Source organism: Osmerus eperlanus, chromosome 6 (genome assembly GCF_963692335.1).
Source record: "Osmerus eperlanus chromosome 6, fOsmEpe2.1, whole genome shotgun sequence".
Taxonomy (NCBI): Eukaryota; Metazoa; Chordata; class Actinopteri; order Osmeriformes; family Osmeridae; genus Osmerus; species Osmerus eperlanus.
Window position 1 is genome coordinate 15,045,298 of NC_085023.1, and position 24,591 is coordinate 15,069,888.

The 24,591-nt window shown below is 43.8% G+C and overlaps 3 protein-coding genes across 5 annotated transcripts; 2 read left to right on the top strand and 1 right to left on the bottom strand.

The window, feature by feature from the left end:
- The first annotated feature begins 395 nt into the window (after positions 1–395).
- On the top strand, positions 396–2,795 carry LOC134022890 (zinc-binding protein A33-like). The gene is made up of 6 exons (XM_062464632.1): positions 396–1,007; positions 1,184–1,279; positions 1,408–1,638; positions 1,735–1,757; positions 1,857–1,975; positions 2,088–2,795. The coding sequence occupies exons 1-6, from the start codon at positions 558–560 to the stop codon at positions 2,606–2,608; spliced, it is 1,440 nt and encodes a 479-aa protein (XP_062320616.1). The 5' UTR covers positions 396–557; the 3' UTR covers positions 2,609–2,795.
- Positions 2,796–3,436: 641 nt separating this feature from the next.
- Positions 3,437–8,146, top strand: LOC134022343 (zinc-binding protein A33-like). Its single transcript, XM_062463789.1, has 6 exons — positions 3,437–4,006; positions 4,396–4,491; positions 4,616–4,846; positions 4,945–4,967; positions 5,051–5,172; positions 5,342–8,146. Exons 1-6 carry the CDS (start codon positions 3,593–3,595, stop codon positions 5,893–5,895), a joined length of 1,440 nt encoding a protein of 479 aa, XP_062319773.1. The 5' UTR covers positions 3,437–3,592; the 3' UTR covers positions 5,896–8,146.
- A 1,065-nt stretch (positions 8,147–9,211) lies between these two features.
- dlk2 (delta-like 2 homolog (Drosophila)) lies at positions 9,212–24,311 on the bottom strand. 3 transcript variants are annotated; one of them, XM_062463791.1, is made up of 6 exons: positions 24,155–24,311; positions 16,862–16,958; positions 12,557–12,638; positions 11,914–12,044; positions 11,637–11,781; positions 9,212–10,944 (listed from the first exon to the last, which is right to left on the bottom strand). In XM_062463791.1, the coding sequence occupies exons 2-6, from the start codon at positions 16,938–16,940 to the stop codon at positions 10,146–10,148; spliced, it is 1,236 nt and encodes a 411-aa protein (XP_062319775.1). In that variant the 5' UTR covers positions 16,941–16,958; positions 24,155–24,311; the 3' UTR covers positions 9,212–10,145. The 3 variants fall into 3 exon arrangements, with proteins under 3 accessions (XP_062319775.1, XP_062319774.1, XP_062319776.1); XM_062463790.1 differs by lacking the exon at positions 24,155–24,311 and adding an exon at positions 19,945–20,081; XM_062463792.1 differs by lacking the exon at positions 24,155–24,311 and adding an exon at positions 18,165–18,244.
- Positions 24,312–24,591: the final 280 nt, after the last annotated feature.

The window sequence follows — 24,591 nt, forward strand, 5'->3', positions numbered from 1 at the left end:
CAAGTAATCCGCCAAGATTATTATCATTGGTTGCCTGCTGTTCCGCTTCAACCAATGTTAAGAACCGTAAATCCCAGTAACAGCTACAATGCCAAGGAAAACTTTAGTCTTTTGCAAGAAAGACTTTTCAGTCATACCATCAGGAATGGGACAAGTGCTCACCTGTCCTAATTGGCTCCATTCCAAGCTGCGGACATTTCAGTCAGGTGGTACACAACAGCCAGGGGTTGCATGCTACGTCATGTTCAGTAGGGCATCAGATTACTAAATCATGTGAATTGGTTTGCCAAGATGTTTAACACACTCCAGGCATTGCAAGATCTGGCAGGCAACTGGTAACATGGGAAACCTATAACGTGTTAAATTTCAGTTAACCCCACCCATAGGTTGGGTTCAGATAAAATTTGTTTCTAGGAACCTGTAATCAGCTAACAGTAGGATCAAATCTAACAGCGGTCCAACCTGAAAACGCACTTTCCACAATAGACTCTTGATTTATTTCAGTTCATGCGAAGTAGTTTGGGATTTTGTACCAGAGAACGACACAGTGGTTGAAAATGGCATCCAGACATTCTTTCCCTGAAGAGGATTTCACTTGTCCTGTGTGCTTTGATATCTTCGACCATCCTGTCATCCTCACATGCAGCCACAGTTTCTGTCAAACATGTCTTCAGGAATACTGGAAAGAGAAGACATTTCGGGACTGTCCTGTTTGTAGAAATGTATTTCTAATGAACGAGCCTCCCTGTAATCGGGCTTTGAAAAACATTTGTGAGGATTTTTTGAAGGAGAGGATCTGGAAGGTTCCAGCAGAGTGTGAGGATTTAGTGAAGGAGAGGAGTCGGAGCACGTCAACAGGGTCCGAGGTGCTGTGCAGTCTGCACCATGAGAGACTCAAGCTCTTCTGCCTGGAAGACGAGGAACCCATCTGTGTGGTGTGCCAGACCTCCAGAAAACACAGATCTCACGGCTGTATTCCATTAGATGAGGCTGCTGAGGATCACAGGGTAAGAGTATTATTTTTTTTGAAAATCTTTGTAAATTGTCTTTTATTTACTAGTGAAATAACAAGTACTATGTAGTTGAGGTGTTTGACATTTTGTACAATTGGGTTTTAATAATAATGTTTTTCTGCACACTGATCGTTTGCAGTGCATCTGTAATGGCCGTTTTGTGTTTGCAGAAGGAACTTCAGACTGCCTTACAGCCCTTACAAGATAAGATGAAGGACTTGAATAAAAGCAAGCAAAGCTGTGATGAAACATCAGCTTACGTTATGGTACTAGCTAAAAGATCATAAAGAATGGTTTATCACTGATTATATATACACGCAATATTATATACAGTATATATATATATAGTTTTTGTTGAGTTTGCACCAATATATGTTCTCCACCTCTTTTACAGATCCAGGTAGAAAACACAGAAAGGCAGATCAAGCAGGAATTCAAGAAGCTTTACCAGTTTCTACAAAACGAAGAAGAGGCCAGGATTGCAGCACTGAGGAAAGAGAAGGAAGAAAAGAGTAAAAAACTGAAAGAGAAGATTGAGGGAATAAATAAGGAAATAGCATTAATTTCAGACCAAATGCAAGCCATAAAGGAGGAGCTGAAAGCAGATGACATCTCCTTTCTGCAGGTAAGCATTGCTTAATTTGTGCATTTGAAGAACTCATTCAAAATCCACACCATTGCATGGCTCATTAATCTTCTCTTACTGTGTGTTCTTCTTTAGAACGTTAAAGCCACCAAGAGAAGGTAAATCAATTCCTGAGCTGCCTTTCATATCTCTTCTCTCTTTGGTTCTTAACTCATCCCATCTACAACGTTGTCTCATTCATGCATGTGTGCTTCCAGAGCCCGGTGCATACTGCAGGTTCCACAGCTGGACTCAGGAGTGCTGATAGACATGGCCAAACACTTGGGCAACCTGACGTTGAAAGTCTGGGAGAAGATGAAGGGAATGATCCAAAAAAGTGAGTATACAGATGTTGCAGATGTACATGTTATATATACAAGGATCCTACCTTGTGCGTTTGAAATATATATACTATCTTATTAGTACATTGCTTCTGTCTTTGGTTTCAGCTCCTATAATATTAGATCCCAACACAGCCAACCCCTGGTTGTCCCTGTCTAAGGATCTGACCAGAGTGAAACACCAGGACAGATGCCAGCAGCTCCCTAACAACCCAGAGAGGTTTATGATGTACTATAATGTCCTGGGCTCGGAGGGGTTCGTCTCAGGGAAGCACAGCTGGGAGGTGGAGGTAGGGGACCATCCTCGGTGGACTATGGGAGTGGCTCAAGAGTCGGTAGACAGAAAGGGGGAGATATGCATAACGCCTAAGTATGGAATCTGGCCTATACACCAGAGGACTGGGGAGTACAAAGAGGCTGAAGGCCAGACCCTCACCCTAAGGAGGAGACCCCAGAGGATCCGAGTTCAGCTGGACTTCGACAAGGGCGAGCTGTCCTTCCACGACTCCAAGGACATGACTCACATCTACACCTTCAAACACAAGTTCACTGAGAGAGTGTTCCCATTCCTCTCCATTGGAGCAGCTGGTGATGCCAAAACCTCAGACATACAGATCTGCCAAATATAGAATCCAAGTTTCCATACTAGTAAATTCTAGATGTCCCTAATAAGTAAGGAAAGTCTAAACTTGTGATTTACATGTCTGCCATGTCTCTGACAGTAATGTCATCCAAGTGGGTGTGTTTGTGAGTGTAAAAATAAAATGTCATAGTCATTGCAACAACGCAATCTTAAACTAACTTGTATTAAAACTGTAACAAGTGTCACTGGTCCTTTATTTCATCTCCATTATAGTTGTTCAGCGCCAGATCCTTTGTCAAATGGCACTTTAGTTTAGTAGATTTACAACAGTGGCCTACATTATGTTAGCCTGGCTCTGCCCTCCTACGTACTTCCGCTCAATCTTGTCAATGGAGCGAGGCCAGACTCTCTGTACAAATGCAATGTACGAGAGTCTTTGGAAAGGCATAAAATAATTGGTCAGTCTGTAACACTTAAACACCGAAGGGGTGTGTCACAAAATGTACTACTCCTCCCTATCCTCAAACAAGCGTACTTATCGCATTTAAGTTTGGGTTATGTTTGAGGGTGTGGGTTTTGAACTTTTCCTCAAAGGTTGCCGCTACAGGACAGTATGTTCATTCTGTATTCGTATTCTTTGTTGTTGTTTCTGTTTACAGTTTGAAGGTAACTTCACTCGCCTCCTTTCGTATTGGGACAGCAAGCACTATCACTTTGCAGGAAGAGCTTATGCCTATTTATGTTTTTTGAGGAATCAAATCAGTGGTGATCAAGTCGAGGTGAAATTTTCTGACTGATGGGACACATCCACACACACAGAATACCTGTCCAACCACTTTTCATTTCCTTGAAACACTCCCACACATACCTTTGGGAGACAAGTTCAGCACACAGAATTTATTCTTCGGGTGATCATCTACTGTATTTGAATTTCTTCTTCACACTTGGAACCAAACTAAGAAAACATGATCAACATTCATTTTCCAAAACCATTGTGTTGAACTGATACACAAGAAAGGAGGGAAAACAGATGAAAATGGCTTCCAGATCATATCTTCCTGAGGAGGATCTCATCTGTCCTGTGTGCTTTGAGATTTATAAAGATCCTGTCGTACTAACATGCAGCCACAGCTTCTGTAAAACTTGTCTACAAGACTGCTGGAATGACAAGTTCAAGGAGTGTCGAAATTGTCCTGTATGCAGGAAAAGGTTTACACTGGCTGAACCTCCCTGTAACCTGGCTCTAAAAAACTTGTGTGAGACACTGGAGAAGAAAGGCTCAATAGTTTTAACGGAATCTGAAGTGTTCTGCAGTCTACACAATGAGAAACTCAAGCTCTTCTGTCTGAAGGATAAAGAACCCATCTGCTTGGTGTGTCAGACCTCCAGAAAACACAGATCTCACACATGTGTTCCAGTAGATGAGGCTGCCCAGGATCACAGGGTAAGAAAAAAATGAAATAGGTAATGATAACTATGTGATTTTGGGGGAGCTTTTATAAAAAAAAAGACAGATTTGTCAAAGTTGATTGTAGATATGGTCGCGATTACTACTTCCTTGTCATACCTGTTGTAACCATCTATAGACTGTCTTGTGTCTTGCAGCCTCCCTCTCTCCAGATAGTTTAGCAATGATGCTATTAGTTCCCAACATGCCTTGCAGCAGGACAAAGGGGACTCATTTGGGGGGGGGGGTTATAAGGAGCATTGTTAAAAGTGTACATGCCTTAAGATTTGTGTTTGTTCATGGTTGAGAGTTTTTCTGGTTCCCTTACTCTAACAACTGCTACAATACTGATTAGGACTGTAAACTTCTGCTATGTGTCATTGCAGGAGGAGATTCAGACTGCTCTGAAACCAATGGAGAAGAAGTTAGAGTACTTAAAGAAAATCAAACTAACCTGTGATAAAACTGCAGGACACATTAAGGTGTGTTTGCTAAAGTTATATTCAACAGACATTAAATCTTCATGGCACAATGATTTTCGTTAGAGCTTTCATACATTTTAAATATTTACAGGCATTATACAAACAAATCATTATGTTATTACAGATGCAGGCGAATTGCACAGAGTGCCGGATCAAGATGGAGTTCAAGAAGCTTCACCAGTTTCTACAACAGGAAGAAGAAGACAGGATTTCAGCACTAAAGAAGGAGGAGAAGCAGAAAAGTGAGAAAATAAACGAGAAGATTAGAGGAATAAATAAAGAGATAGTATTACTTTCATACACAATCAAAACCATAAAGGAGGAGCTGAGAGCAAAGGATGTCTTATTCCTGCAGGTATGTAATACTCTTGATGTGATCTATTACACTCCATTCTCACTTTATGGCATGTCATTGGATGAAAAGGTAATTAGTGACTTACTGTGTTATTTCAGAAGTTCAAAGTCACAGAGGAAAAGTAAGTACATTTACAATCCTACTCTCTTAGATTTCTCTTGTAATCTAAATAATAAACAAAACTGATTATGAACTTTCTTCCAGAACCCAGGTCAAACTGCTGGATGCTCCACACCTAGTCTCAGGAACACTTTTAGATGTGGCAAAGCACCTAGGAAACTTGACCTTCAGAGTCTGGGAGAAGATGCAGAAGATGGTTAAACACAGTAAGTACTGAAATAAAGATTACAGATGTTTTTTATGTTGTACTATTCTTGGTATACAAAACTAATGTCCAACCCCAATCCAGCCATACTGCATTATGTTATTACAGGTGTAGAAGCATACTGTCCAGAATGTCTGATGAGTAGATTGCTCCTGTCCTTGTTTTTGCAGCTCCTGTGATTCTGGACCCCAACACTGCAGCCTTCTCTCTCTCTCTGTCTGACGATCTGACCAGTGTGAGACAACTGGACTCAAAGCAGCAGGTCCCTGACAACCCAGAGAGGTTCACGGAATACGCTACCGTTCTGGGCTCTGAGGGGTTCAACTCAGGGAAGCACAGCTGGGAGGTGGAGGTGGGGAACAACCCAATATGGACTTTAGGAGTGAGCGAAGAGTCTGTGAACAGGGTAGGGGAGATAAAAGCAGGACCCGATTATGGACTTTTTGCTCTGACAAAAGATAACGGCACATTTACGGCAGAAGGTAGGACCCTCGCTCTGCAGAAGACACCGCAGAGAATCAGAGTGCAGCTGGACTTTGACAAAGGGGAGCTGTCCTTCCAAGACTCAAAGGACATGACTCACATCTACACCTTTAAATCTAGGTTCACTGAGAGAATGTTTCCATTCGTCTGCATTGGAAAAGCTTGTGATTCCAACACCCCTGACATACAAATCTGCCAGTCAGAGGTGTGTCTGAAGGTAATGCCATTCAAGTGGCTGTAAGTGTGTGTGTACAGAATGTGTTTTTGGTTTCAGTTTGTGTCTACGTATTTTTTTCAATCTGCTAAGGGAGGCGGCAAATTTTCTATCTTAAATGTTTTCCTGTTTTAGATTAACACAAAAATATAACCCTCTGTAGTTATATCATTGGGAAACTCTGTGATAGATCTGAAAGAGGACATTTAGACTGTGATAACCTCATGTGGTCAATCAGAGAATCCTTTTTGTTCGGGAGCCCCATTTTATTTGGCAAGAGGTAATGCAAGATGCGGACAAAAGGTTTGACACTAAGCCAGTCACATTCCCACACACACCCATACACAAAACACACACACATACAAACCTATTCTGTACCTGTCTTACCGGTTTTGAGGTTCTGTAAATACCTCTCATTACTCTACTCTAATCAACATAGATTTATCTAGCTTCCTACATAACACAATGTTGATCACATATATATTTAAACAGAAACACATAATCACACACTATAGTGTGGTGTGACTATACAGTCAAACCACTTCTTAAAAAAATTATGCTATTCCTTGATTTGTTTCTGCAGAAGAACATTCATCTTAAAATATAATCCTCTACTTTTTACAATTTGTAATTCTTGATTTCATTATTACATTTTTTAAAGAATTCATACTGTGCTAATATAACTTACGTAATTAGCATGAGTGCAAATAATCTGTTAACCTGAATGTACTGTTGACATTTGACATTTAGTCATTAAGCAGACGCTCTTATCCAGTGCGACTTACAGGAAGTAAGTACAGGGACATTCCCCCGATGCAAGTAGGGTGAAGTGCCTTGCCCAAGAACACAACGTCATTTTGCAAGGCCAGGAATCGAACCGGCAATCCTCTGATTAATAGCCTGATTCCCTAACCGCTCAACCATCTGACCCCCACTGTCTACTACTTCTCTACTACTGTAGAGAAGCACATCCATTAAACATAGCTATAGACTTCAGAGAATGCCGCATTGCTTTTCTGTATAACACCAAGTCTTTCAAGTCAGCAACTTAGGAAATGTGATTGTGTGAAGAGAGGAGCTTATGTGTTTGGCTTGTATATTTGTGTGGGTACATGTGGACATCTCTACACTTACACAGCCTGACCAGTGCAGTTCCTCCTACTACCACAGGAGGGCTCTAGAGAATAGGGAATAATGCTATGATGAGTAAGATCCACCAGCAACACCAGAACTCATTCCTTGCAGGTACATCATGTCTTAGGCATAACGCTCTCCACAACACAATGAATGACTTTGCTCTTTAAAAAGAAATCACCTTTCTTTAACACATCTGTTACTGTGACACGATGATTTTAATCATTTCATTCATTTGTGTAAGATAACTGGGGACATCTGAGGACTGAAAATGAAAATGCCATTGGAACTGTTTATACTAAATGAGTGCTTCCATTTGAGGACAGGAGTAAAGCAGAGTGGTTCACCGACATGAATATGATGATGATTCAGAAAACCATCTGCTTCAGGGATATCATCTCATTGTCGGTAATCAAGGCATCCATATTGTGTTCAGCAGTTAGAAATGGCCTCCTTAATAGTGAGAGAGAGTCTGTTCACTCCACTCACACTGCTCTCCACAATGTAACAGACACTCTTCACACTGCCGGAACTTTCTCTCTCATCAAACGTTTCACACAGTTAACAACCAGATCTCTGCCTGCACCCAGGACCAGCTGAACAGCACAGTCTACTTTCACCAGGTTTGCAATCCTGTTTGATTGCTTTTACCTGGTGAGGCAAGAAAATACATCTTACCTGGTGAGGCAAGAAAATACATCTGCCCAAGTTATGCATTCTAACCACTGGTGGTTCCTTTATTGTTCATTCTGTCTCCAAATTTCATTGGTTTTACAACATCCTCAAGGGGTTCCTCTCATCTTTGCTGCGCTGACAACACTGAATACAAACACCTGGGCAACTCCTCGACACCGTAACATTCAACAGTGGTATCTCACTGTTACCCAATAGAACAGGTACATTTGATATGTATGTGAAGGAAAAATAAGCCATAAGCATGGGCTCATATCTCTGACCCTTACAACATGTTTATACTGTATTTCTTTATATGGCCTGGCACTGGTATTGCTGATGCCACTTGATGTCATAGAAGACTCTACAGACATATGGCTGGGATCTACAGTAATTCTCTCTCTCTAGACAAACATTTGTATTCTAAGTAGCTTTGGATAAAACTGCTTAATGACTAAAACATCAAACATAAATGTGCATTTGATCAAAGCTGTCCTTCACTCGTCCATTTTCTCTTTGCTTGATTTTTGAAGACACTGATGTATAGCAAGGGCTATCTTGACAATTGTGATACGCTCCCAGACTAGCCACTTCATATAAGCAGTGTGCTGAAACAGAGGTTTTAATGATATCAGTGGAATAGTGACAATGAGGCATGGAAGGTGCTGTGGTGCGCCACCCCCATAAACGGGAGTTGAAAGAGGACTCCAGAGCCTGACTGTGTGGTGGAGTGGATGAGAGAGAGAGGGAGGCAGGAGGAGAAGCAGCGGGAGACAAGACAGAGGTAAGATATCTTGCTTTCTTTAAAGAATCTTCTGGTAGCCTTCCTGAGGTGGGACTTTGAGCTGTGTTGCTTGTTTTACTTACATGAGCTGTACAGTCAATATGCACACGCACACTCAATCAGCAAAAGTACTGCATATCCACCATTTTCTGCTGACTATGAAGTAATAAAACCAAACCTTTTGTGAGGTACAGTAGAAGTTTAAATTGATATAGCATATTGATTGTTTGGACAGGTTTCATGGCTACTAAACACAATGCAAAAACCATGTGCCTTCTATCACCATGTATAATACTGTACTGATAGATGTAAGAGTTAAGTGCATTTTCATATTTTACTGCTTAACCTTTATGTTGGTTCAGTTGCTCTAAGATAAAAGTATTAATACTTTTTACAGCATTCAGGCCTCCATGTTGTTGAGTCAATCTCCTGTGTATGGAGTGTGTGGAGGGAAGCTGTCAAGAGCTCATCCCACAGGAAGTGAGGACTCTAGTTTCAGTTTATTCCTGGGTTCTCTGTAACTTCCTGTGCAGGCTAGTGTATCAGGAAGGGATTAGGTCATGTTTCATGCACACTAGATATGATTTGGCAAATTCATGAGCTTGTGAACTGATGGATGCCATTAAGGGGGAAGGTGCCTTCAAAGGAAAACACCCAGTGTTGCTAATGTTGTCAAACCATGATTGATTGGAACACCACAGGCCTCTTACTTTATTAGACACCATTAGAGAGGATTGGCCACTTTTGAAGGTATACGGTCAAGACATTTATTGCACAGAATTATGTATAAAAAATAAGACTCATTGCAAAATAGGTCACATACATTGAACATGAATAAATTACATAAATAAATTACATTAACACTTTTTGTTAAACAAAATACTGTGTACAACATAAAGCGATAAACAGAACACAATGTGTTTTTACTACTGACAACTTCGATACAAAAATACTTGATCAATGTACAACTTGAACAAAACAGCAAAATGCATCTTATCATCTAACTTGTTGGAGTACTTTCATCAGACATATTAAAAGTACATACACATAAAGCCTGTACATAATGTTATATTTCCCATGCCTCCTGATTTGAATTCAACACTGCTGAATATCGAGTTTATTATTCAAGTTTTATATTCAAGGGCATGTTTCTCAACAGTGGAAAACCAGAAATTCCATTTTGGCCTGACATGTTGTCAAGATTAACTTTATCAAGAAAACTAACTGGTGGATCTTGTTTCTTCTTGGATAATAATATGAAGATACCCGTCCTAATGTTGAGCATCAGCAGACTGATGAAGATTTGAGACATGTCCTATGGATTTGCAGTGAAGACATACATGGATCTCAGTATCCCAGGGTTTTTTCTCTATCCTGCCTTCGCCCTGTTGTTCAGCAATAATCCACTTCATCAGTACAAGGCCAGGACTGTACAGTATCAGGACTGGCCCAGAACAACATTGGGACTAGACCAGGACTTCATCAGGACTATTGTGGGACTAGACCAAGACTCCATTAGGGCTATGCCTCCTTGTCACAGCGTGTCCCAATGTTCACCCATGAACAGACAGGGTGATCTCCCCATGGTCCTCCACCTCTCCAATGACTCCAGTTGGTCATTGAGGCAGGGCCAGTGATTAAAAGTCTGGCTTTCCCCGTCTGTGGTAGCAGTGACCTGGGGTTGAACCTATATCACTTCAGTGTTCAGTCTCTTCTTTTCTAACTCTGGAGCCGGCGGGGTATGCAGAAAGCTAATCTTACACTCCGGCTCCCCAGTGACTGAATGACTCTGCGTCGGGCACTGGTTCAGCTGGGAGGGAGTGCCACAGCGGCAGCGGGCACAGTGGTCCTGCCAGTGCCCCCTGAGCACCAGCCCGGCGGTGAGCGCCACCACGGCCAGCGTCATGCCCCCCAGCACCAGCAGCACGATGAGCTGCACCTCCGACAGGCCTGTTGAGCCACGCTGAGTCACCACCTCTTTAATCTTGAACAGCCTGTCCCCTCCACTGGCGGCCCCCCGGGAATGGTTCCCCGAGGTGGGCTGCTGCGGCGTCACTCCGCCCTGGCCCCCTCCGCCCCCTGCCCAGCCGTGAGAGTTCCTGATGGAGGCGTGGGAGTCGGGGCTCTGAGAGGCGGAGCCCTGGTCCCTCAGCGGCACCTCACAGGTCCTGCCTGTAAAACCCGGCAGGCAGAGGCAGTGGAAGGTACTGGCGCGGTCCAGGCACCGCCCGCCATTCACACAGGGCTGGCTCGCACAGTCGTCGAGGTTAATGGTGCAGAAGCGGCCGGCGAAGCCCTCTGGACAGAGGCAGGAGAAGCGGTTGATGCCATCCAGGCAGGTGGCACCGTTGGCACAAGGGCGCATCAAGCAGTCGTCCATGTTGGTTTCGCAGTGGCGGCCCGTGAAGCCTGCCAGGCAGCGGCATGAGAGCTCGGGAGCGTAGCCACCATCATCCTCACACAGTCCGCCGTTCTTACATGGCGACCTGCGGGCAAAAACAAGGATAATCACTGTCGGCCTGCCGGGAGGCGCTGAATACCCTAATGAGACCTCTACCATTCATTCTCTGATCGATTGTTTGTCGAGATGTTTCACCGGTGTGGTTTGTAAGCAGTTGTAGGGTGTTAAAATGTGTTGATTTCTGATTACACCCAAACAAGCCCTGATTTGGTACCTTATGTCAAATCAACCTTTGGGCAAAACCTAAGCTTATGGTTTCCTTGGAAACAGGTTAAGCAGTGATTCGAGGGCTCCGGGGGAGCTGTCGAGCTAAAGTAGGAAGTTTTTTCACAGAGGCCACTCATTGGGCCGATAATGAGTTTCATAAAATCACATGATTGCCCTCCCGTGGATACAGATTGACCAGGCTGCTACATGGCCTGTGCCAGTACGATTGTATTTGACTGCCATCAGGGGACCAGCTGGAAAAACATGCTGTCAAAATGTTTCCCATACACACACACACACAGGCACCCACACAGACACACACACATCAAGTGCTCTCTAAAAAAGATTCCTGTCATTCACACACAACCACCTCCCACCACTTTGACATGCGAGATTTCCCATTTGAAAACCGATGATGCTAATGAATTGCATCTGTTAAGAAATGTGTTCATAGATTCGCAACAGGTGTGTGAACAATATGCTCTGCATGATATTTTCCAAAAGACTTACCTGGTTTTCTGACAAGGTCCTGTTTTCAGCTCACAGTTCCTGCCATGGAAGCCATCAGGACAGAGGCAAGAGTATTCTCCTGAGTCATTGGTGAAACAAGTGGCTCCATTTTGACAAGGCTCCTCCCTCGAGCACACATGTATATCTGCATCGCCACAAGAAAGTTCAACGTTGACACAGTCAGTAGAGTTGAGCACAGTAGCAAAGTGTCAGCTGTGAAGTCATTTGGACAGTCCTAAACATGTATCATTGCTGATGATGATGTTGTTTTATTCACCTTTGTCACAGAAGCGTCCTACCCATCCCGGCTCACAGCTGCACTGCCAGGGTTGGTGGCAGGAGCCATGGACACAGCCTGGCATGATGACACACATGTCACACAGCGGGCCCTCCCAGCCCGGATCACACCTGGCAAACGACACTCACCGTCACTATCTTCCCACAATCTCTTAAGCTCAACATTCTTTATAAAATCCTTGTTGTACTTCATTGTTGAATAGGGGATGTCGTGTATGGCCCAGCAGTGGCAGTATCAATTCTAGCCACGAACACAGGAGGGCGCCCATACTAAACTAAATAATCTTGCAAAGTATTGCTCGAGACTTAAAAATATATACTATGTACATGTATTTTTAAGATTCGTGCACTTGTCTGGTGAGCCATGAGGGCGCCCCATTTCTCAAGACTTTAAAGATGTACACCATTCCTCTCTTTGATACAGTACTCCCTACCTTCTTGGGAGATACTTGACACCAGTAAAATATGAGGTCCTATGATAGCTTTATAGGTTGGTCATATATTGGCTTTCCATATTCAACATATTCAGACACTGCGGATTTATGGAGCCAATCTATTTTCTTTAGACACGTGCAACATATAACGTATGACGTAAGATTGAGACAAATCAAGGTTCTTCTTACCTGCACACCTCATTCTCGTCACACCGGCTGTTTGTCATGTTGCACGTGCAATTCCCAGTAGGAGAAGAGAGGAATGACACACCTGAAAGAGAAAACAGTCCCTTGCTTCAGTCACTCGACCAAATACATGACCCACACTGCTTTATTTCAGTCCAATCCAGTAAATCCATGAAACCATGAATGCATGTACTCAGTCTGTGATATTGGTTGCCAAATACAAAGTTTAAACTGCATTCATCCATGAAGCTTGTTCAAAAGCACGGACCTTCCTGCTGTCGATAGGGACATCTCTTGTTTCAAAACAAAGACAAGCACAGGGTTTGTTCAGGGCTAATCAGATTCATGCCACCAGTCGTTGAGAGGTGACAACGGCCAAGAGGTGTTGCCAGAAGGAGCCTTGATTGGATGACAGCTGCTGGGGCCCAAACAGAGAGAGGATTTCAGGCTTCTGTTGGGATCCCACAACCCCTGACGCGCCGGCTGTGGGCGAGCCACGTGTATTTGGTGTGTCTTTACAACAGCTTGTTGTCCACCAGCATGGCGGGAGGATGCCTTCGAAACAGCTGGCGGAATCTATACATGACCACTGGTGCCCATTCTGACAAGAGCATCTTGTTTTGAAGTTAGTCGTGCCCAAGTGTGCATCAGGCATTGCCCATATGAATGAGTCACAGGCTTAATTGGAGTGTCGCAGTTGGTCATATAGAAGAATGAATTCGCCTTTAGGCTATTGCTTTTATTGATATAAATAAAGGCAACCTTCCATTAGATGATTCATCTTTACTTGTGTTGTGTTGCCAGTGTTGTTTTTCTGGCCCCAGGCATACCTGTGTGTGTGTGTGCTGTCTGCACTCAGTCTTTGTAAATAGTGGGTTATTGGCTGGTAGGGCTATGACTATGCGTGTCACAGCAGGGAGCATGAGGGGAGCGCGTGCAGCGGGAAGGGAGGAATGCTTCACAGTCATGTCTCCGCAGCTCTGGCTCTGTCCAAACACAACTGGAATTCATAATCTCTCCTTGTTATACCTCCCACAGTTCTCCAAGCACTCTCCTTGCACATCATGAAGAGATGTGCTCAACTATATAATAGATGAAACAATGTCTGGAAATGTGTGTTCTGTAAAGAGTTCCTTCCCACCAATTCATAAATAGAAAGATTCCTTGGAAAAGAAAAAGGTCGGGGCTATTGATAATGACCACTTCTTTGCAATTGGATAATATAGTTATCCTGGGGTTGCATCCATGTTCACAGTCATTTACTTGAGAGCAGGAATGGCAGGCATTTTCCATGGCCAGACCAGTGGCCTGCAGTAAGCTTTGTGGCCGTGGGAACATACTGGACTTTGAACAATGAAACGCTCAGCTTTCCTCTCCACCGTCAACAGAACAGCTGAGACGTCCTAACCGTTATCTGAGAACGGAGACGCAGCCCCCAAAACAACGACACGAAGAGTAATCTCTTAAATACAGACAGCTGGGAAAGCCTAGGATTAGCTTGTGTATTCCAAACAGGGAGGCTATAAAACAATCCCACGTACAATGGGATAGCCTACCACAGTAAGCCGTTACACATCCACAGACCTAATTTATGGTGTGACATGGAGGAAAGAAAAAGTGCATGAGGTGCTGCACGCCGTAAAGAGCTGACGTGTGTATCGTCTTGGATTTAGGACCATATCTGATCGAATCGGACAAGTCATATTTATTCAGCATAGCATGTTTATTTACTGATCTGGTCCCATTTTAGTGCCGTGTTCCCACCAAGCGGCTGTGGGAAAAGGGATTTGATTTTGTAAAAGGGAGAGTTGGCGCATGTGTCTTGCTGCTCCTTAGCATGTCCTGTAATACGATGGGGGGAGATCATGTCGAAGCACCTGGAAAGTTTTGGAAGGTCAAAGTAACCTGCCTAAGCTTTTGGGTGAAAGCACCCAGTTCTGGAAATTGCAGAGCAGGAAATAAGTCTCCAATTTCCGCTCTCCCTGGAGGTAAGGTAGAAAAACATTCAAACTTTTCATTACACAACTGATGAGTTACTTTCAAGGCCTCTAGTCATGCCGACTGGAACCCAGGAGGACTGACAGGTTGTGACATCAGAGCATTGAGTCAGCCTGCCATGCCAGTGTTACTGTAGCCAGTAACATCCAAGTGACATTTTAAATGACCACGAATAAATAGAGAAAAAAGAGACAGAGAAAGAGAGAAACAGATTCACGACACTACGCAGAATGACCCTGTATAGGCTGGTGTACCTGACACAAGGAACATGTAGGAACCTGTAGTCCTATCTAAAGTTAGTGGGAATCAAACCGACAGCCTTGATGTGGCAGGCATCATATCCAAAGACATGGGTAGCCAGACAATGTGACATCCGTCCTCAGGGAGGGACAGAGCAGGCAGGCCATGGTACACCGCCATCTGAGCACCGCAGAGACAGACTGATGAGTCCCAGACCACTGAGCCTGCTTTCCAAGGTCCAGGTCTGAAACAACGAGCTGGCTGCCTCTCATTTCTACCAGCCACATACTGTGGGCCGTTCCCAGTAGGCCTGTCTGCCCAGAACCCCAGCCCTGGTTTAAGTCTCAGTGTCTGGGATGGGCTCTCTCTGCCAATGCCTTCCTGTTCAGGATTGGAACAATCAACAAACAGCAGTTCCAGGAAAAGACCCAAGGCTCAACCCCAGAAACAGGCAGTGTCCAGGGTGATGGATACTGCTGGAGGCTCGTCGACCAAAGAGATGCTTGAAATTGGGACTCTTTTGAAAAAGAGATCATTTTGAAAGAAGCAGTGTATTTGTGTCAATTTGCGCTTTCTAATGCAAATACACATTATTTATTTGTTTTGTTTCCTTATATTCTGTAAATGAGGCTGTTTTTGAATGTCAAACCCACTGGTTTATTTGTACAGTCCCAGAATACAACAACATATCCAGAGCACCAGTCATGTGAGAGTACAGTGTAAACAATAGCTTGAATATACAGTACTGTTTTGTTCTTGGAAATTCTATGCCATGATTGTTCTAAGGCCAGGCCTTGAACTGTAGGGCCTTGTCACCAGCTAGTTTATCACTCCTATAATATAATGACCAGACCACCAACTGTTCAACAACAGTGTTCTTTGTTTGGAGTGGTATTCTTTAAATGCCTGTGATTGGTCGCCTTATCAGGACAAACAGGTGCTTTTGTGTTTCATGGCCCGCCCCCTCCATGTGGGGTCATAAGCAGGCTCCCTAGCGCCCCTCAGGGGGGGTACCACCTCATTTACTGGTTGCGTTGAGTTCCTTCATGTTAAAAACCAGAGAGATCTAAATTTACCCTGCCAATGAAACCCTATCCCTGAAACTCTCCCCTCCCCCATCAAGTCGCCCAAACGTCTTCCCTGGCCTGTGCCAGGGTCAGTGCCTTGGTGCCAACTAACCACACAGGTTTGGGTTTCTTCCATTTTGATCCATCCCCAGACCGGCTGTGTGTCTGCCGCCAGGCCTCGCGCTGCAGAGTGCGTGCAAGCATATATGTGTGTCCAGATCAGAGAAGAAGGGAAGGTGAGGAAGGAAGGAAGGAAGGAAGGAAGGAAGGAAGGAAGGAGGAACTGACCAGGGGTTGTAAGAAAAGGCGGGTGAAGGGGGGGGGGAGATACAGCACCAAGTGTCTCAAGGAGCGGTAACCAGACCCCTCCCCAAAAAATAAATTTGATCTGGGTATCCACTCAGCTGCTGCCGGCACTAGAAAAATATTTAGGCAGCGAGAGCCTAAAGAGGATCCTGCCGCCTTATCCCTCTGGCTCCGGGGCTTCTGGGCAGGCCAAGGCCCGGGACTTTATCCTTAGAGGAAACTCCCCCTGGCCTCCAGAGGTCAGACACCTGTCCCCTGCCACACGTGTCACACACCTCCTGACACTGTGGCTCTTATCACATCATGACTCCCCTCTGCAACCCCAGGGGCCTGCAGCAGAAATTAATCACATTCTTTAACCAGACAGGAATTTCACAGCTGAGTTCACAAAGAGGGAGAGAAGTTTTTAAAAAGGGCTCATCTCTCATCTTTAATTGTGTACAGCTGACTTGCACAACCTTTATTTGAGATATATGATGTAGTTAAAAAATGCTGAGGTTTTAATGGAATGAAGATAGGTTTTGTGTTTCTCACAGTTTTTTTTATTATCTTTTTCTCCAGCATGTTAATCCAAATCATCTTTTTACTTACTCTGAAAAATCCAAACAATCTAAATCATGCTAAATCAGAAAATGTCAATGCAAGGTATTCTGTCTAATACTGTGCTGTTGTGGCTGGCAAGTCATGCGGCTCTTACCTTGACCCTGGGATTGGTTGAGGAGCAGGGAACAGAAGCAGCTCCAGAGCAGCAGAATGATTGGTTCTCTTTGAGGCATGACTATAACAGCAAGGATCTGGAAAGCAAAGCAGATTTTTTTCCACTTTAGAACTTTGGCAGGGTTAAATCTTTGACGATCGTGTCGAACACACATACGCTGGAATCAAGCGTTGGTTGCGTGGGGGAGTTCTGTCTTGGGCTCGACATACATCATGACCATAAGGTAAACAGGCCAAGGGCCACAAAGGGATCTGGAAAGGTTACAGAACAGGAGTGAAGCATTCCGACTGCGCAAGGCTCGCAGGGTCATTACAACTTGGCCCACAAGTCTTATTCCGCTGTCATCATTTTGATAAAGGGCACTTAACCAGGTGTCTCAGTGATAAATCAGGCTGGCCATCATGGCATTCCAGGACATGTGTTGGTCCTGGAGAGAGACACCTCCAACTGCTGCCGATGCCTTAGAAAGAGATACTATGGCTACAAGACAGATTATTTTTACTAGTCTGAAGTGTTGCTTGGCTGCAGTGGGGGGTTTACTGAAAACCAAGTCGTCCTGTGATCCTCTGATACTTCCTAATGAGACAAAAAGAAGGTCGAGTATGAGACGAGTTTGATTCTTCGGTTGGCCATTTTTTGAGTTTAATGTCCTATACCCAAAGGAGTGGGGTGTATTTACAGGCATCTCCTTCTCTGCAACACCGCCCCCCCCCCCCCACCACCCCAAATCAAACACAGCGCAACATGATCACCTCAACAGGGAACAGACACTCTCTTCATAATTTAGGAAGCATCATGAATCTTTTACGTTGGACATATTCAACAAGACCGCACCACTCCTACATCACCCTTCTCCTGTCAAACTCAATTGTTTCTTTCAGACGCTACAGATACAAGTACAGATATGAGCTTTTAGCTCAGGTGTCCCTTACATACTTCTGTTGCTTTTCTTGGTAAGGTAAAAGAGCATGGTGTGTTCTGGCTTCTCTTCTAAGAAGAAGACTGCTAAAACCATTAGGAAAACCACAGTATGCAATGACTCGAGGATATCATGTTGACATGACCCCCCACTGCACTTGAACTAGAACTTTTGATGTCCACCTGGCAATCATCCATACCCAGGTCAATCTAAAGGTCTTATTCAGATGAAGGTGCCGACCTCACTTTTCAATTAATCTTTAAGTTAACCTTTCAAGTTCTCCCAAGAATTGGACTAGTGGGAAGCAGAGAGAGGGGGGGGGGGGGCGGGGGGTTAGGGGGGGCCAGGCGGTCTATTCCTTACAGTCTATCCTTGGCTGGACTTTTCATATCCTGCCCGGTAATCTCTCAATTGTCATTCCGGGATTGTTGAGATGGAGGTTTTGAATCCGGCAGCCGGACAACAACTGTGCCTCCCCCCTGTTCCTGTTGCTGTGGTCTGATGCAGCTTTCTCCTCACCTTGCTAATGAGAGCACACACTGACAAGGCTTTGAACGTGAAACCCGAGAGCAGCTCCAACGTCCATAATAGGAGTCTTTCTCTGTCACGCCACATTCAACTGCTGCGGCCCATTGTCCTTGATGCTCTGGATTCCACATCAATTATCACCTAGAGTGTGTGTCCAAGCTCATGTGCAGACGTGAACATTTTGTAATAACCCCCATACAAATATAGAACATGTAGATAGGTGTCCCGTGTATATGAAGACATGTCCACAGAGACATTCCTAACCCTATTCTCCCATGTCTTTGTCAATCATGGCACTGAGTTTGAACTGTCCTTGTTTCCCATGGTCCTCCTTTGGAGATAAATGTAGCATGTCTCTCGTGTGTTCCTCAAAGGTATGTTGTAGGTCCCTTTCCTCTTTGCACATGTATTGTGTGGGACCAAAGGTGTGAGGGATGTCCCTGGAGCTTCACAGCTTGAGCAGCTGACGGAGTCCAATGCCAGACACCACATTCCTGATTTCAAAGTAATTATGACTGAGTTCAATAACCTATCCAAACGCTCCTTTGTCTCCATCCGAATGCATTGCTTTTAACACATCACTCAACCACCTTTTCTGGTTATCACTGTGTAGTGTGTGCTTGTAAGAATTGACATAAAAGTAATTAAACACATTTATATCCTAAATGTATATTTTACATTTGTGTTCAAAAGGATGCGCTAAATTGGCAGTGGTGCCAATTGTCTGCTGTATGTTGATTCATGAGTGTCAACTGTCAATAAGGTTTTGTAACTACAGTACAGTATGAAATGGCAGAGTGAGAGTTTGGTTCTCCTGTGACAGATTTGATACAATTATGAGAAGTCCCATGTTTTGCTGTTGTTCCATGTTCTGTACTGAAAGTGAAACCAGCCTCTGTAATACTGAACCTCTCAAAATAAGGGAGGTGAAAAATTAACATTACTGTTCAATGAAATTTTTTGTCTTCAAAAACGTTTATGAAAATAGAATGTCAGACCACCTACGATGGTAGCAATCATTTCTATACAGGTGTCAAAACACCACTGTGCCAACTAACACTGCTGGTAGCTCCCATCATCAAAATACAGCCAATTTAGGGCAATTGAGTCTAACTGTGATCATTTACATTTACATTACATTTAGTCATTTAGCAGACGCTCTTATCCAGAGCGACTTACATTAAGTACAGGGACATTCCCCCGAGGCAAGTAGGGTGAAGTGCCTTGCCCAAGGACACAACGTCAGTTGGCATGACCAGGAATCGAACTGGCAACCTTCGGATTACTAGCCCGATTCCCTCACCGCTCAGCCACCTGACTCCCCGCATTTATGCATTTAGTGTCTGATGTAGACTGAGAGACTTTCCTGCCTTCAAAATACATTCCGACTTCACACATATGCAACAATACTGTAAAACCAACTATTTCTGGATGTCCAGATATGATGTGCCATGGCCTAGTGGGTTCCAATTTCCCTGCATCTCTTTCTTCACTCTTCACTCTTTTCTCATCACTAACAGGGTATCTCTCTATCTCTGACAAACACTCTCCCTTAATCTCTATGACGCACACAGATGGACACACAGGAACATTACACGGTACATGTGCTACACACCTGAGCTGAAGGTGGTCACCACGGAACAGTAGTAGTCCTCAGGTAGAGCGAATGTGGCCACATGCACCATCAAATATCAAACAAAGCACAAAGAGTTCAGCTAATCCCCAAAACAAATGTTTAGGAGCCGGCAAGCATTTATTTAATGCTTGCCGTATCATTTATACACAAGCGAGTATTGTCGATCAAAAAGACTGTCAGAGAAACAGAAGCAGGAGAGAGAAAGACAAGGAGGGATCCACCTCCCCACTTAACAACACAAACCTGACTACAGACCAGCTCTTAAAGAAACAGGCTCCATTTACATCCCCCCTAACATAGTCATCAGACAGCCATCACCTCAACGGGAACAGATCCAATGTAATTTTCACCTCTGTCATTTTTCCTTAGTGGGAATATTCGGACAAAATGCAATACAATTAACAGGTAACATGAAACAAATGCATTTTACACTGCAAACATTTTGCATTATTATGTTTTCACAGCCATGCCATATTTAATTGGTTCTTCAGAATTCACAAATTATACAATCTTCAGTGAGAATATTATAAATATTCATATATATCTTGATATTAAATATGATCAACTATTTCAGCACTAATAACAAGTAAAGAAGCATTACACCTCAGCTACTGTAGATCCCACCACTCAGTCAGACTACATGTTTGAATGTTAGATTTCTGCCACTGGCCCTTTTGATGTCTGTTCTATTCAGTTGGAAGGAAAGAATAGAAATCAATCAGGCCTCATTGTGTGTTTGTTGATGTTCTGCCCCTTCTTGAGAGGCTCCAGCATGGAATAGAGATGGTGGAGAGGAAGGCTGTTGCTGTAGCGACAGCCCCTTAGGTTGGAGGGCTGCTGTGCCCACACGTTCCTCTGCAGGCTAAAGCCAGAAAAGGATCATTTTTCAGGGGATTATCTCTACAATATCACTGCTGTGTGCCTGGGAAGACAGGCATCTACATGCCTGCATGACTTGCCGTTGTGAAGCGCATACTGCTTCACTGTGTGTCTATGGTGTGCTTTTATTCAGCGGTGTCCAGGCTGGCTGCCTGCAGGGAGAGAGAGGGAGAGAGAGGGAGAGAGAGAGAGGGAGAGAGAGAGAGGGAGAGAGAGAGAGTGTGTGTGTGTGTGCATGCGTGCGTGCGTGCGCGTGTGTGCGCATGTGTCTGTGTGTTTATGTATCTTTAGTTGATGTGTTTGCATTCATTTCTGCTTAAGGCACATAGTAAGAGTAAGCTCATTACCCTGGACCACTAAATTCAAGGAACTGCAATCTGCTCCTACAAAACAACTCATATTTGGAAGGTTGAGCCGGCAAACTACGGTGGGAGCACTGTCATCAAATGGACATCTCTGCTAGTCCACACTTGTCAATGTGACACTTCAAGGACTTCCACTTCACTCGAATAAACATAGAACAGCATCTGTACTGTTGTGTGCCTGGCTGCCTCTCTGTTCAATTCAGATGAATGTTGAGATGCACTCAACTGTTGCCGTCTCTGTTGCCGCCTATTTGCCAGCTCGCCAGCCAGCCAGCATGTCAGCCTGCCAGCCTGCCTGCCTGCCTGCCTGCCTGCCTGCCTGCCTGCCTGCCTGCCTGCCAGCCTGTGTGTGTATGTTTATACTGGGATAATGGCCTTCCCATTACTCTACCCACCCGACCGGGTAAAGCGATGTCTACATTTGTGAAAGTCTCTTTTAAGACAGGATGATTATGACACATCTGCTTGGAAAATCAGCAACAAAATAATTCTCTGAGTTCTGAGTTCTCAGCTTTCAGATGATATATGGTTGCCCTTATAATTTGATTCAATAAGGCTGGCAATGCCTCTGAATACAAAATGGCAGTCATTATATTTCAATGATGCAATTTAGAAAATTGCTAATGTTATGGCTTTCTGCAATGCATTGTATAAACATAATGATTAGTTTGGGAGGAGCGTGGCTTTGTTGGCATGTTGTGTTTTTAATGCATTTTCTTTAAAACATGAAATGTTTCCAAATGTTAATTCTCACATTGTTATTTTTTTTGTAATCAGCTGCAAGTTAATTGGAACAAAACAATTGCCTTTGTCTGATATATGGTGCGGTTTCCTGCTTCAGTTCTGATTGGAAACACATTGTGTGTCCCACTTTCATTTTCCCTGTGAAAGAAACAGCAAAGAGGAACTTTCATGGCTTCAACTTGAAATATTTGGGCCTGAGAGAAGCCGATATGTTCGTTTTCCCACACTCTCTCACACACTGTTATCACATCAGTTTGGGGGAAAAAACATACCAGACCTCCTTCTCATGCAACTGCCCTGTCCTGCAGAATGTCTTGTCTCTATCAACAATGGATTTTTTGCGTGTAAACGTTCACTATATAAAAATTATCAAGAAACTTGAACCCTTCAAGAAGTTCTACTTTACATTGACACCCCACCTTCTTGTTTTTCAGCAGCTTCATTAGTGAGTGCCACGATTAGATGTGTAAAGCCCAGGAACATTTGAATTTGTTTGTCAAGCTCACATCTCGTCCACCAGACATAACCAAAGCAACGGTATTGAGAAAAAACACACCAAACCCAAATAAAGTAGTAACATTCCCTGTGACGTGCTCTTGCAGGCCTGTCCTTGCATGGATGTCGGATCTAATTTCCTCCTCATTCATACTATGTATCGAACTGTTCAGGCCTGTCTTGTTACGCACTGTGCTTTTACTCACAGGGTTGTTACACACAGGCAATGTTGGCCTCCTTTAACATGAATCATTCTGCTGTTTTATAGCCAAAGGAAAAACACAGTGGCCTAGGAAAACAAAAGCTTGTCTAAACAATACAAATATTGGCATAAATATTTGGTTTGTGCACTGTAAATGTGTACGTTTTCTTTACAAGAAAGACTTTAAAGGGTTCTCACATACTGTGAAACTAGGAGGCTTGTAATCTGGTTACTAGAAATCCAGCCTAACACAGTTTATCTCCACAGCCGCCAACAGTTGCCTAAGCAACAGAGAACCAGTGCTGCCGATGTTTAGGGCAGCAAGCGAGAATAAAATGTTTTTTCTGTCAGGGGTTTCCCATTATGTTTTCTTTTCTTTTTTGGATTACGTATTTGTATACATATTGCCAGTTTATTGGGTAAATGGACCCTAATGGCTGACAATGAATTCCCTCCTCCATTGTCATCAAGCTAATGTTATAACCATTTCTTAAAAGTCTGACTCTAACAGTGATGGGCAGGGAACCCAAGACCTGAAACTACATCAACTACCCGAATCACCAGGGCCTACAAATGATGACCAAGAGTCTGTAAGAGAAAGAAGGCAGGAGATAACTGGAACAGTGTCTGTGTAACTCTGTCGGAAGAAAGTGGCACAGGAGAATGTTACTATCAGAGCCAGAAATGTAGAAGCGATGAAGCATTGGCAGATGTCTGCTTGAATGTGTCGCATCTAAGTAAGCCTGATACTCATCTCTAAGATTTCTGTGGATGTGTCTAACTTGTCAGTGTGGGGTGTTAATGACAGACATAAATCAAAGACAACATTTCTAAGACAATAACTACCAAGCACAGGAACTGGCCATGTCATATTATTTCATCTCATATCATTTTGAAAAGAAAGAAAACGACTAAATTCCAGTAATGGTCTTACAAATGTATGATTCTCTGCCCTCTTGTCTTCTAAATACATGGATACACACACACCTGTCTGCGTCAAGCAGAGTGTGTGTGGTGCGATGCCCTCTTGTCTGACTCCAGAGAATGCATTGCCAGTGCCAGAGACTGGCAGAGAGAGTACAGTAAGCCATTTATTAGGAAGTCCAGGTATTTATGATGTATATTTACTGGCCTCTGAACTTTGTCTTCGGAACAGAGCACATTTGCTTTGCACATGGCTTTTGATCTTGACAGCAAATCAAAAGGAAGAAGAGCAAGTCTCTTCGGCATGAATACAAATCAACTCTGGCAATAAATGTTGCAGAATACTGTATCCACTGGGCAGGAAAGAGTGGGACTGAATGTTAATACAGCTAGAAAAAGTATAAAATTTAAGCTCTTGAGAATTTTGCAATCTCATAGGCTGACAGGTACTATTGGACTGACCTTTACAAGTAGCTTAACAGCACAATTCAGTTCCACACGTTCTGTGAAGTACACGTGGCTTACAGCATTTACAGTTAGTCACTCAACTCAACATTGTTTTCATGAATGAACTTCTTACCTCTTTTGAAAAAGCACTCTTTGTCTTCTGCAATTGTAATGTCGAAAAGGTTTTTAAAAGAGAGTCCTTTGTGTGCACTTTTACTCCAGTCGGCCAGTCCACGGTGTAGCCCTCTGTCCTTGAAGTGTGTCCAGGCGTCAAACACACACACGCTGGCTTGTTATTTTAGTGAGTGGCGAGCTGCAGACAGGCTGCAGTAGGCTGTGCCCCCCCACCCTCCAGATAGAAGACAAGGAGACGCACGCGCCCGCCCCACTTCACACCCTCTCTCCTCCCCCCTCTCCCTTGGGGGACTGACCCTATGGGCCACACTCTTGTACTGTATCAGCGCTTGAGTGTGATGTGTGTGTATATGTGTGTCTGTGTGTGTGTGTGAAGGGGGACCCAGGTGTTTTCTGTTGCCAAGTGCTTTGGCAAAGAATGTGTTTGCAGCAGTG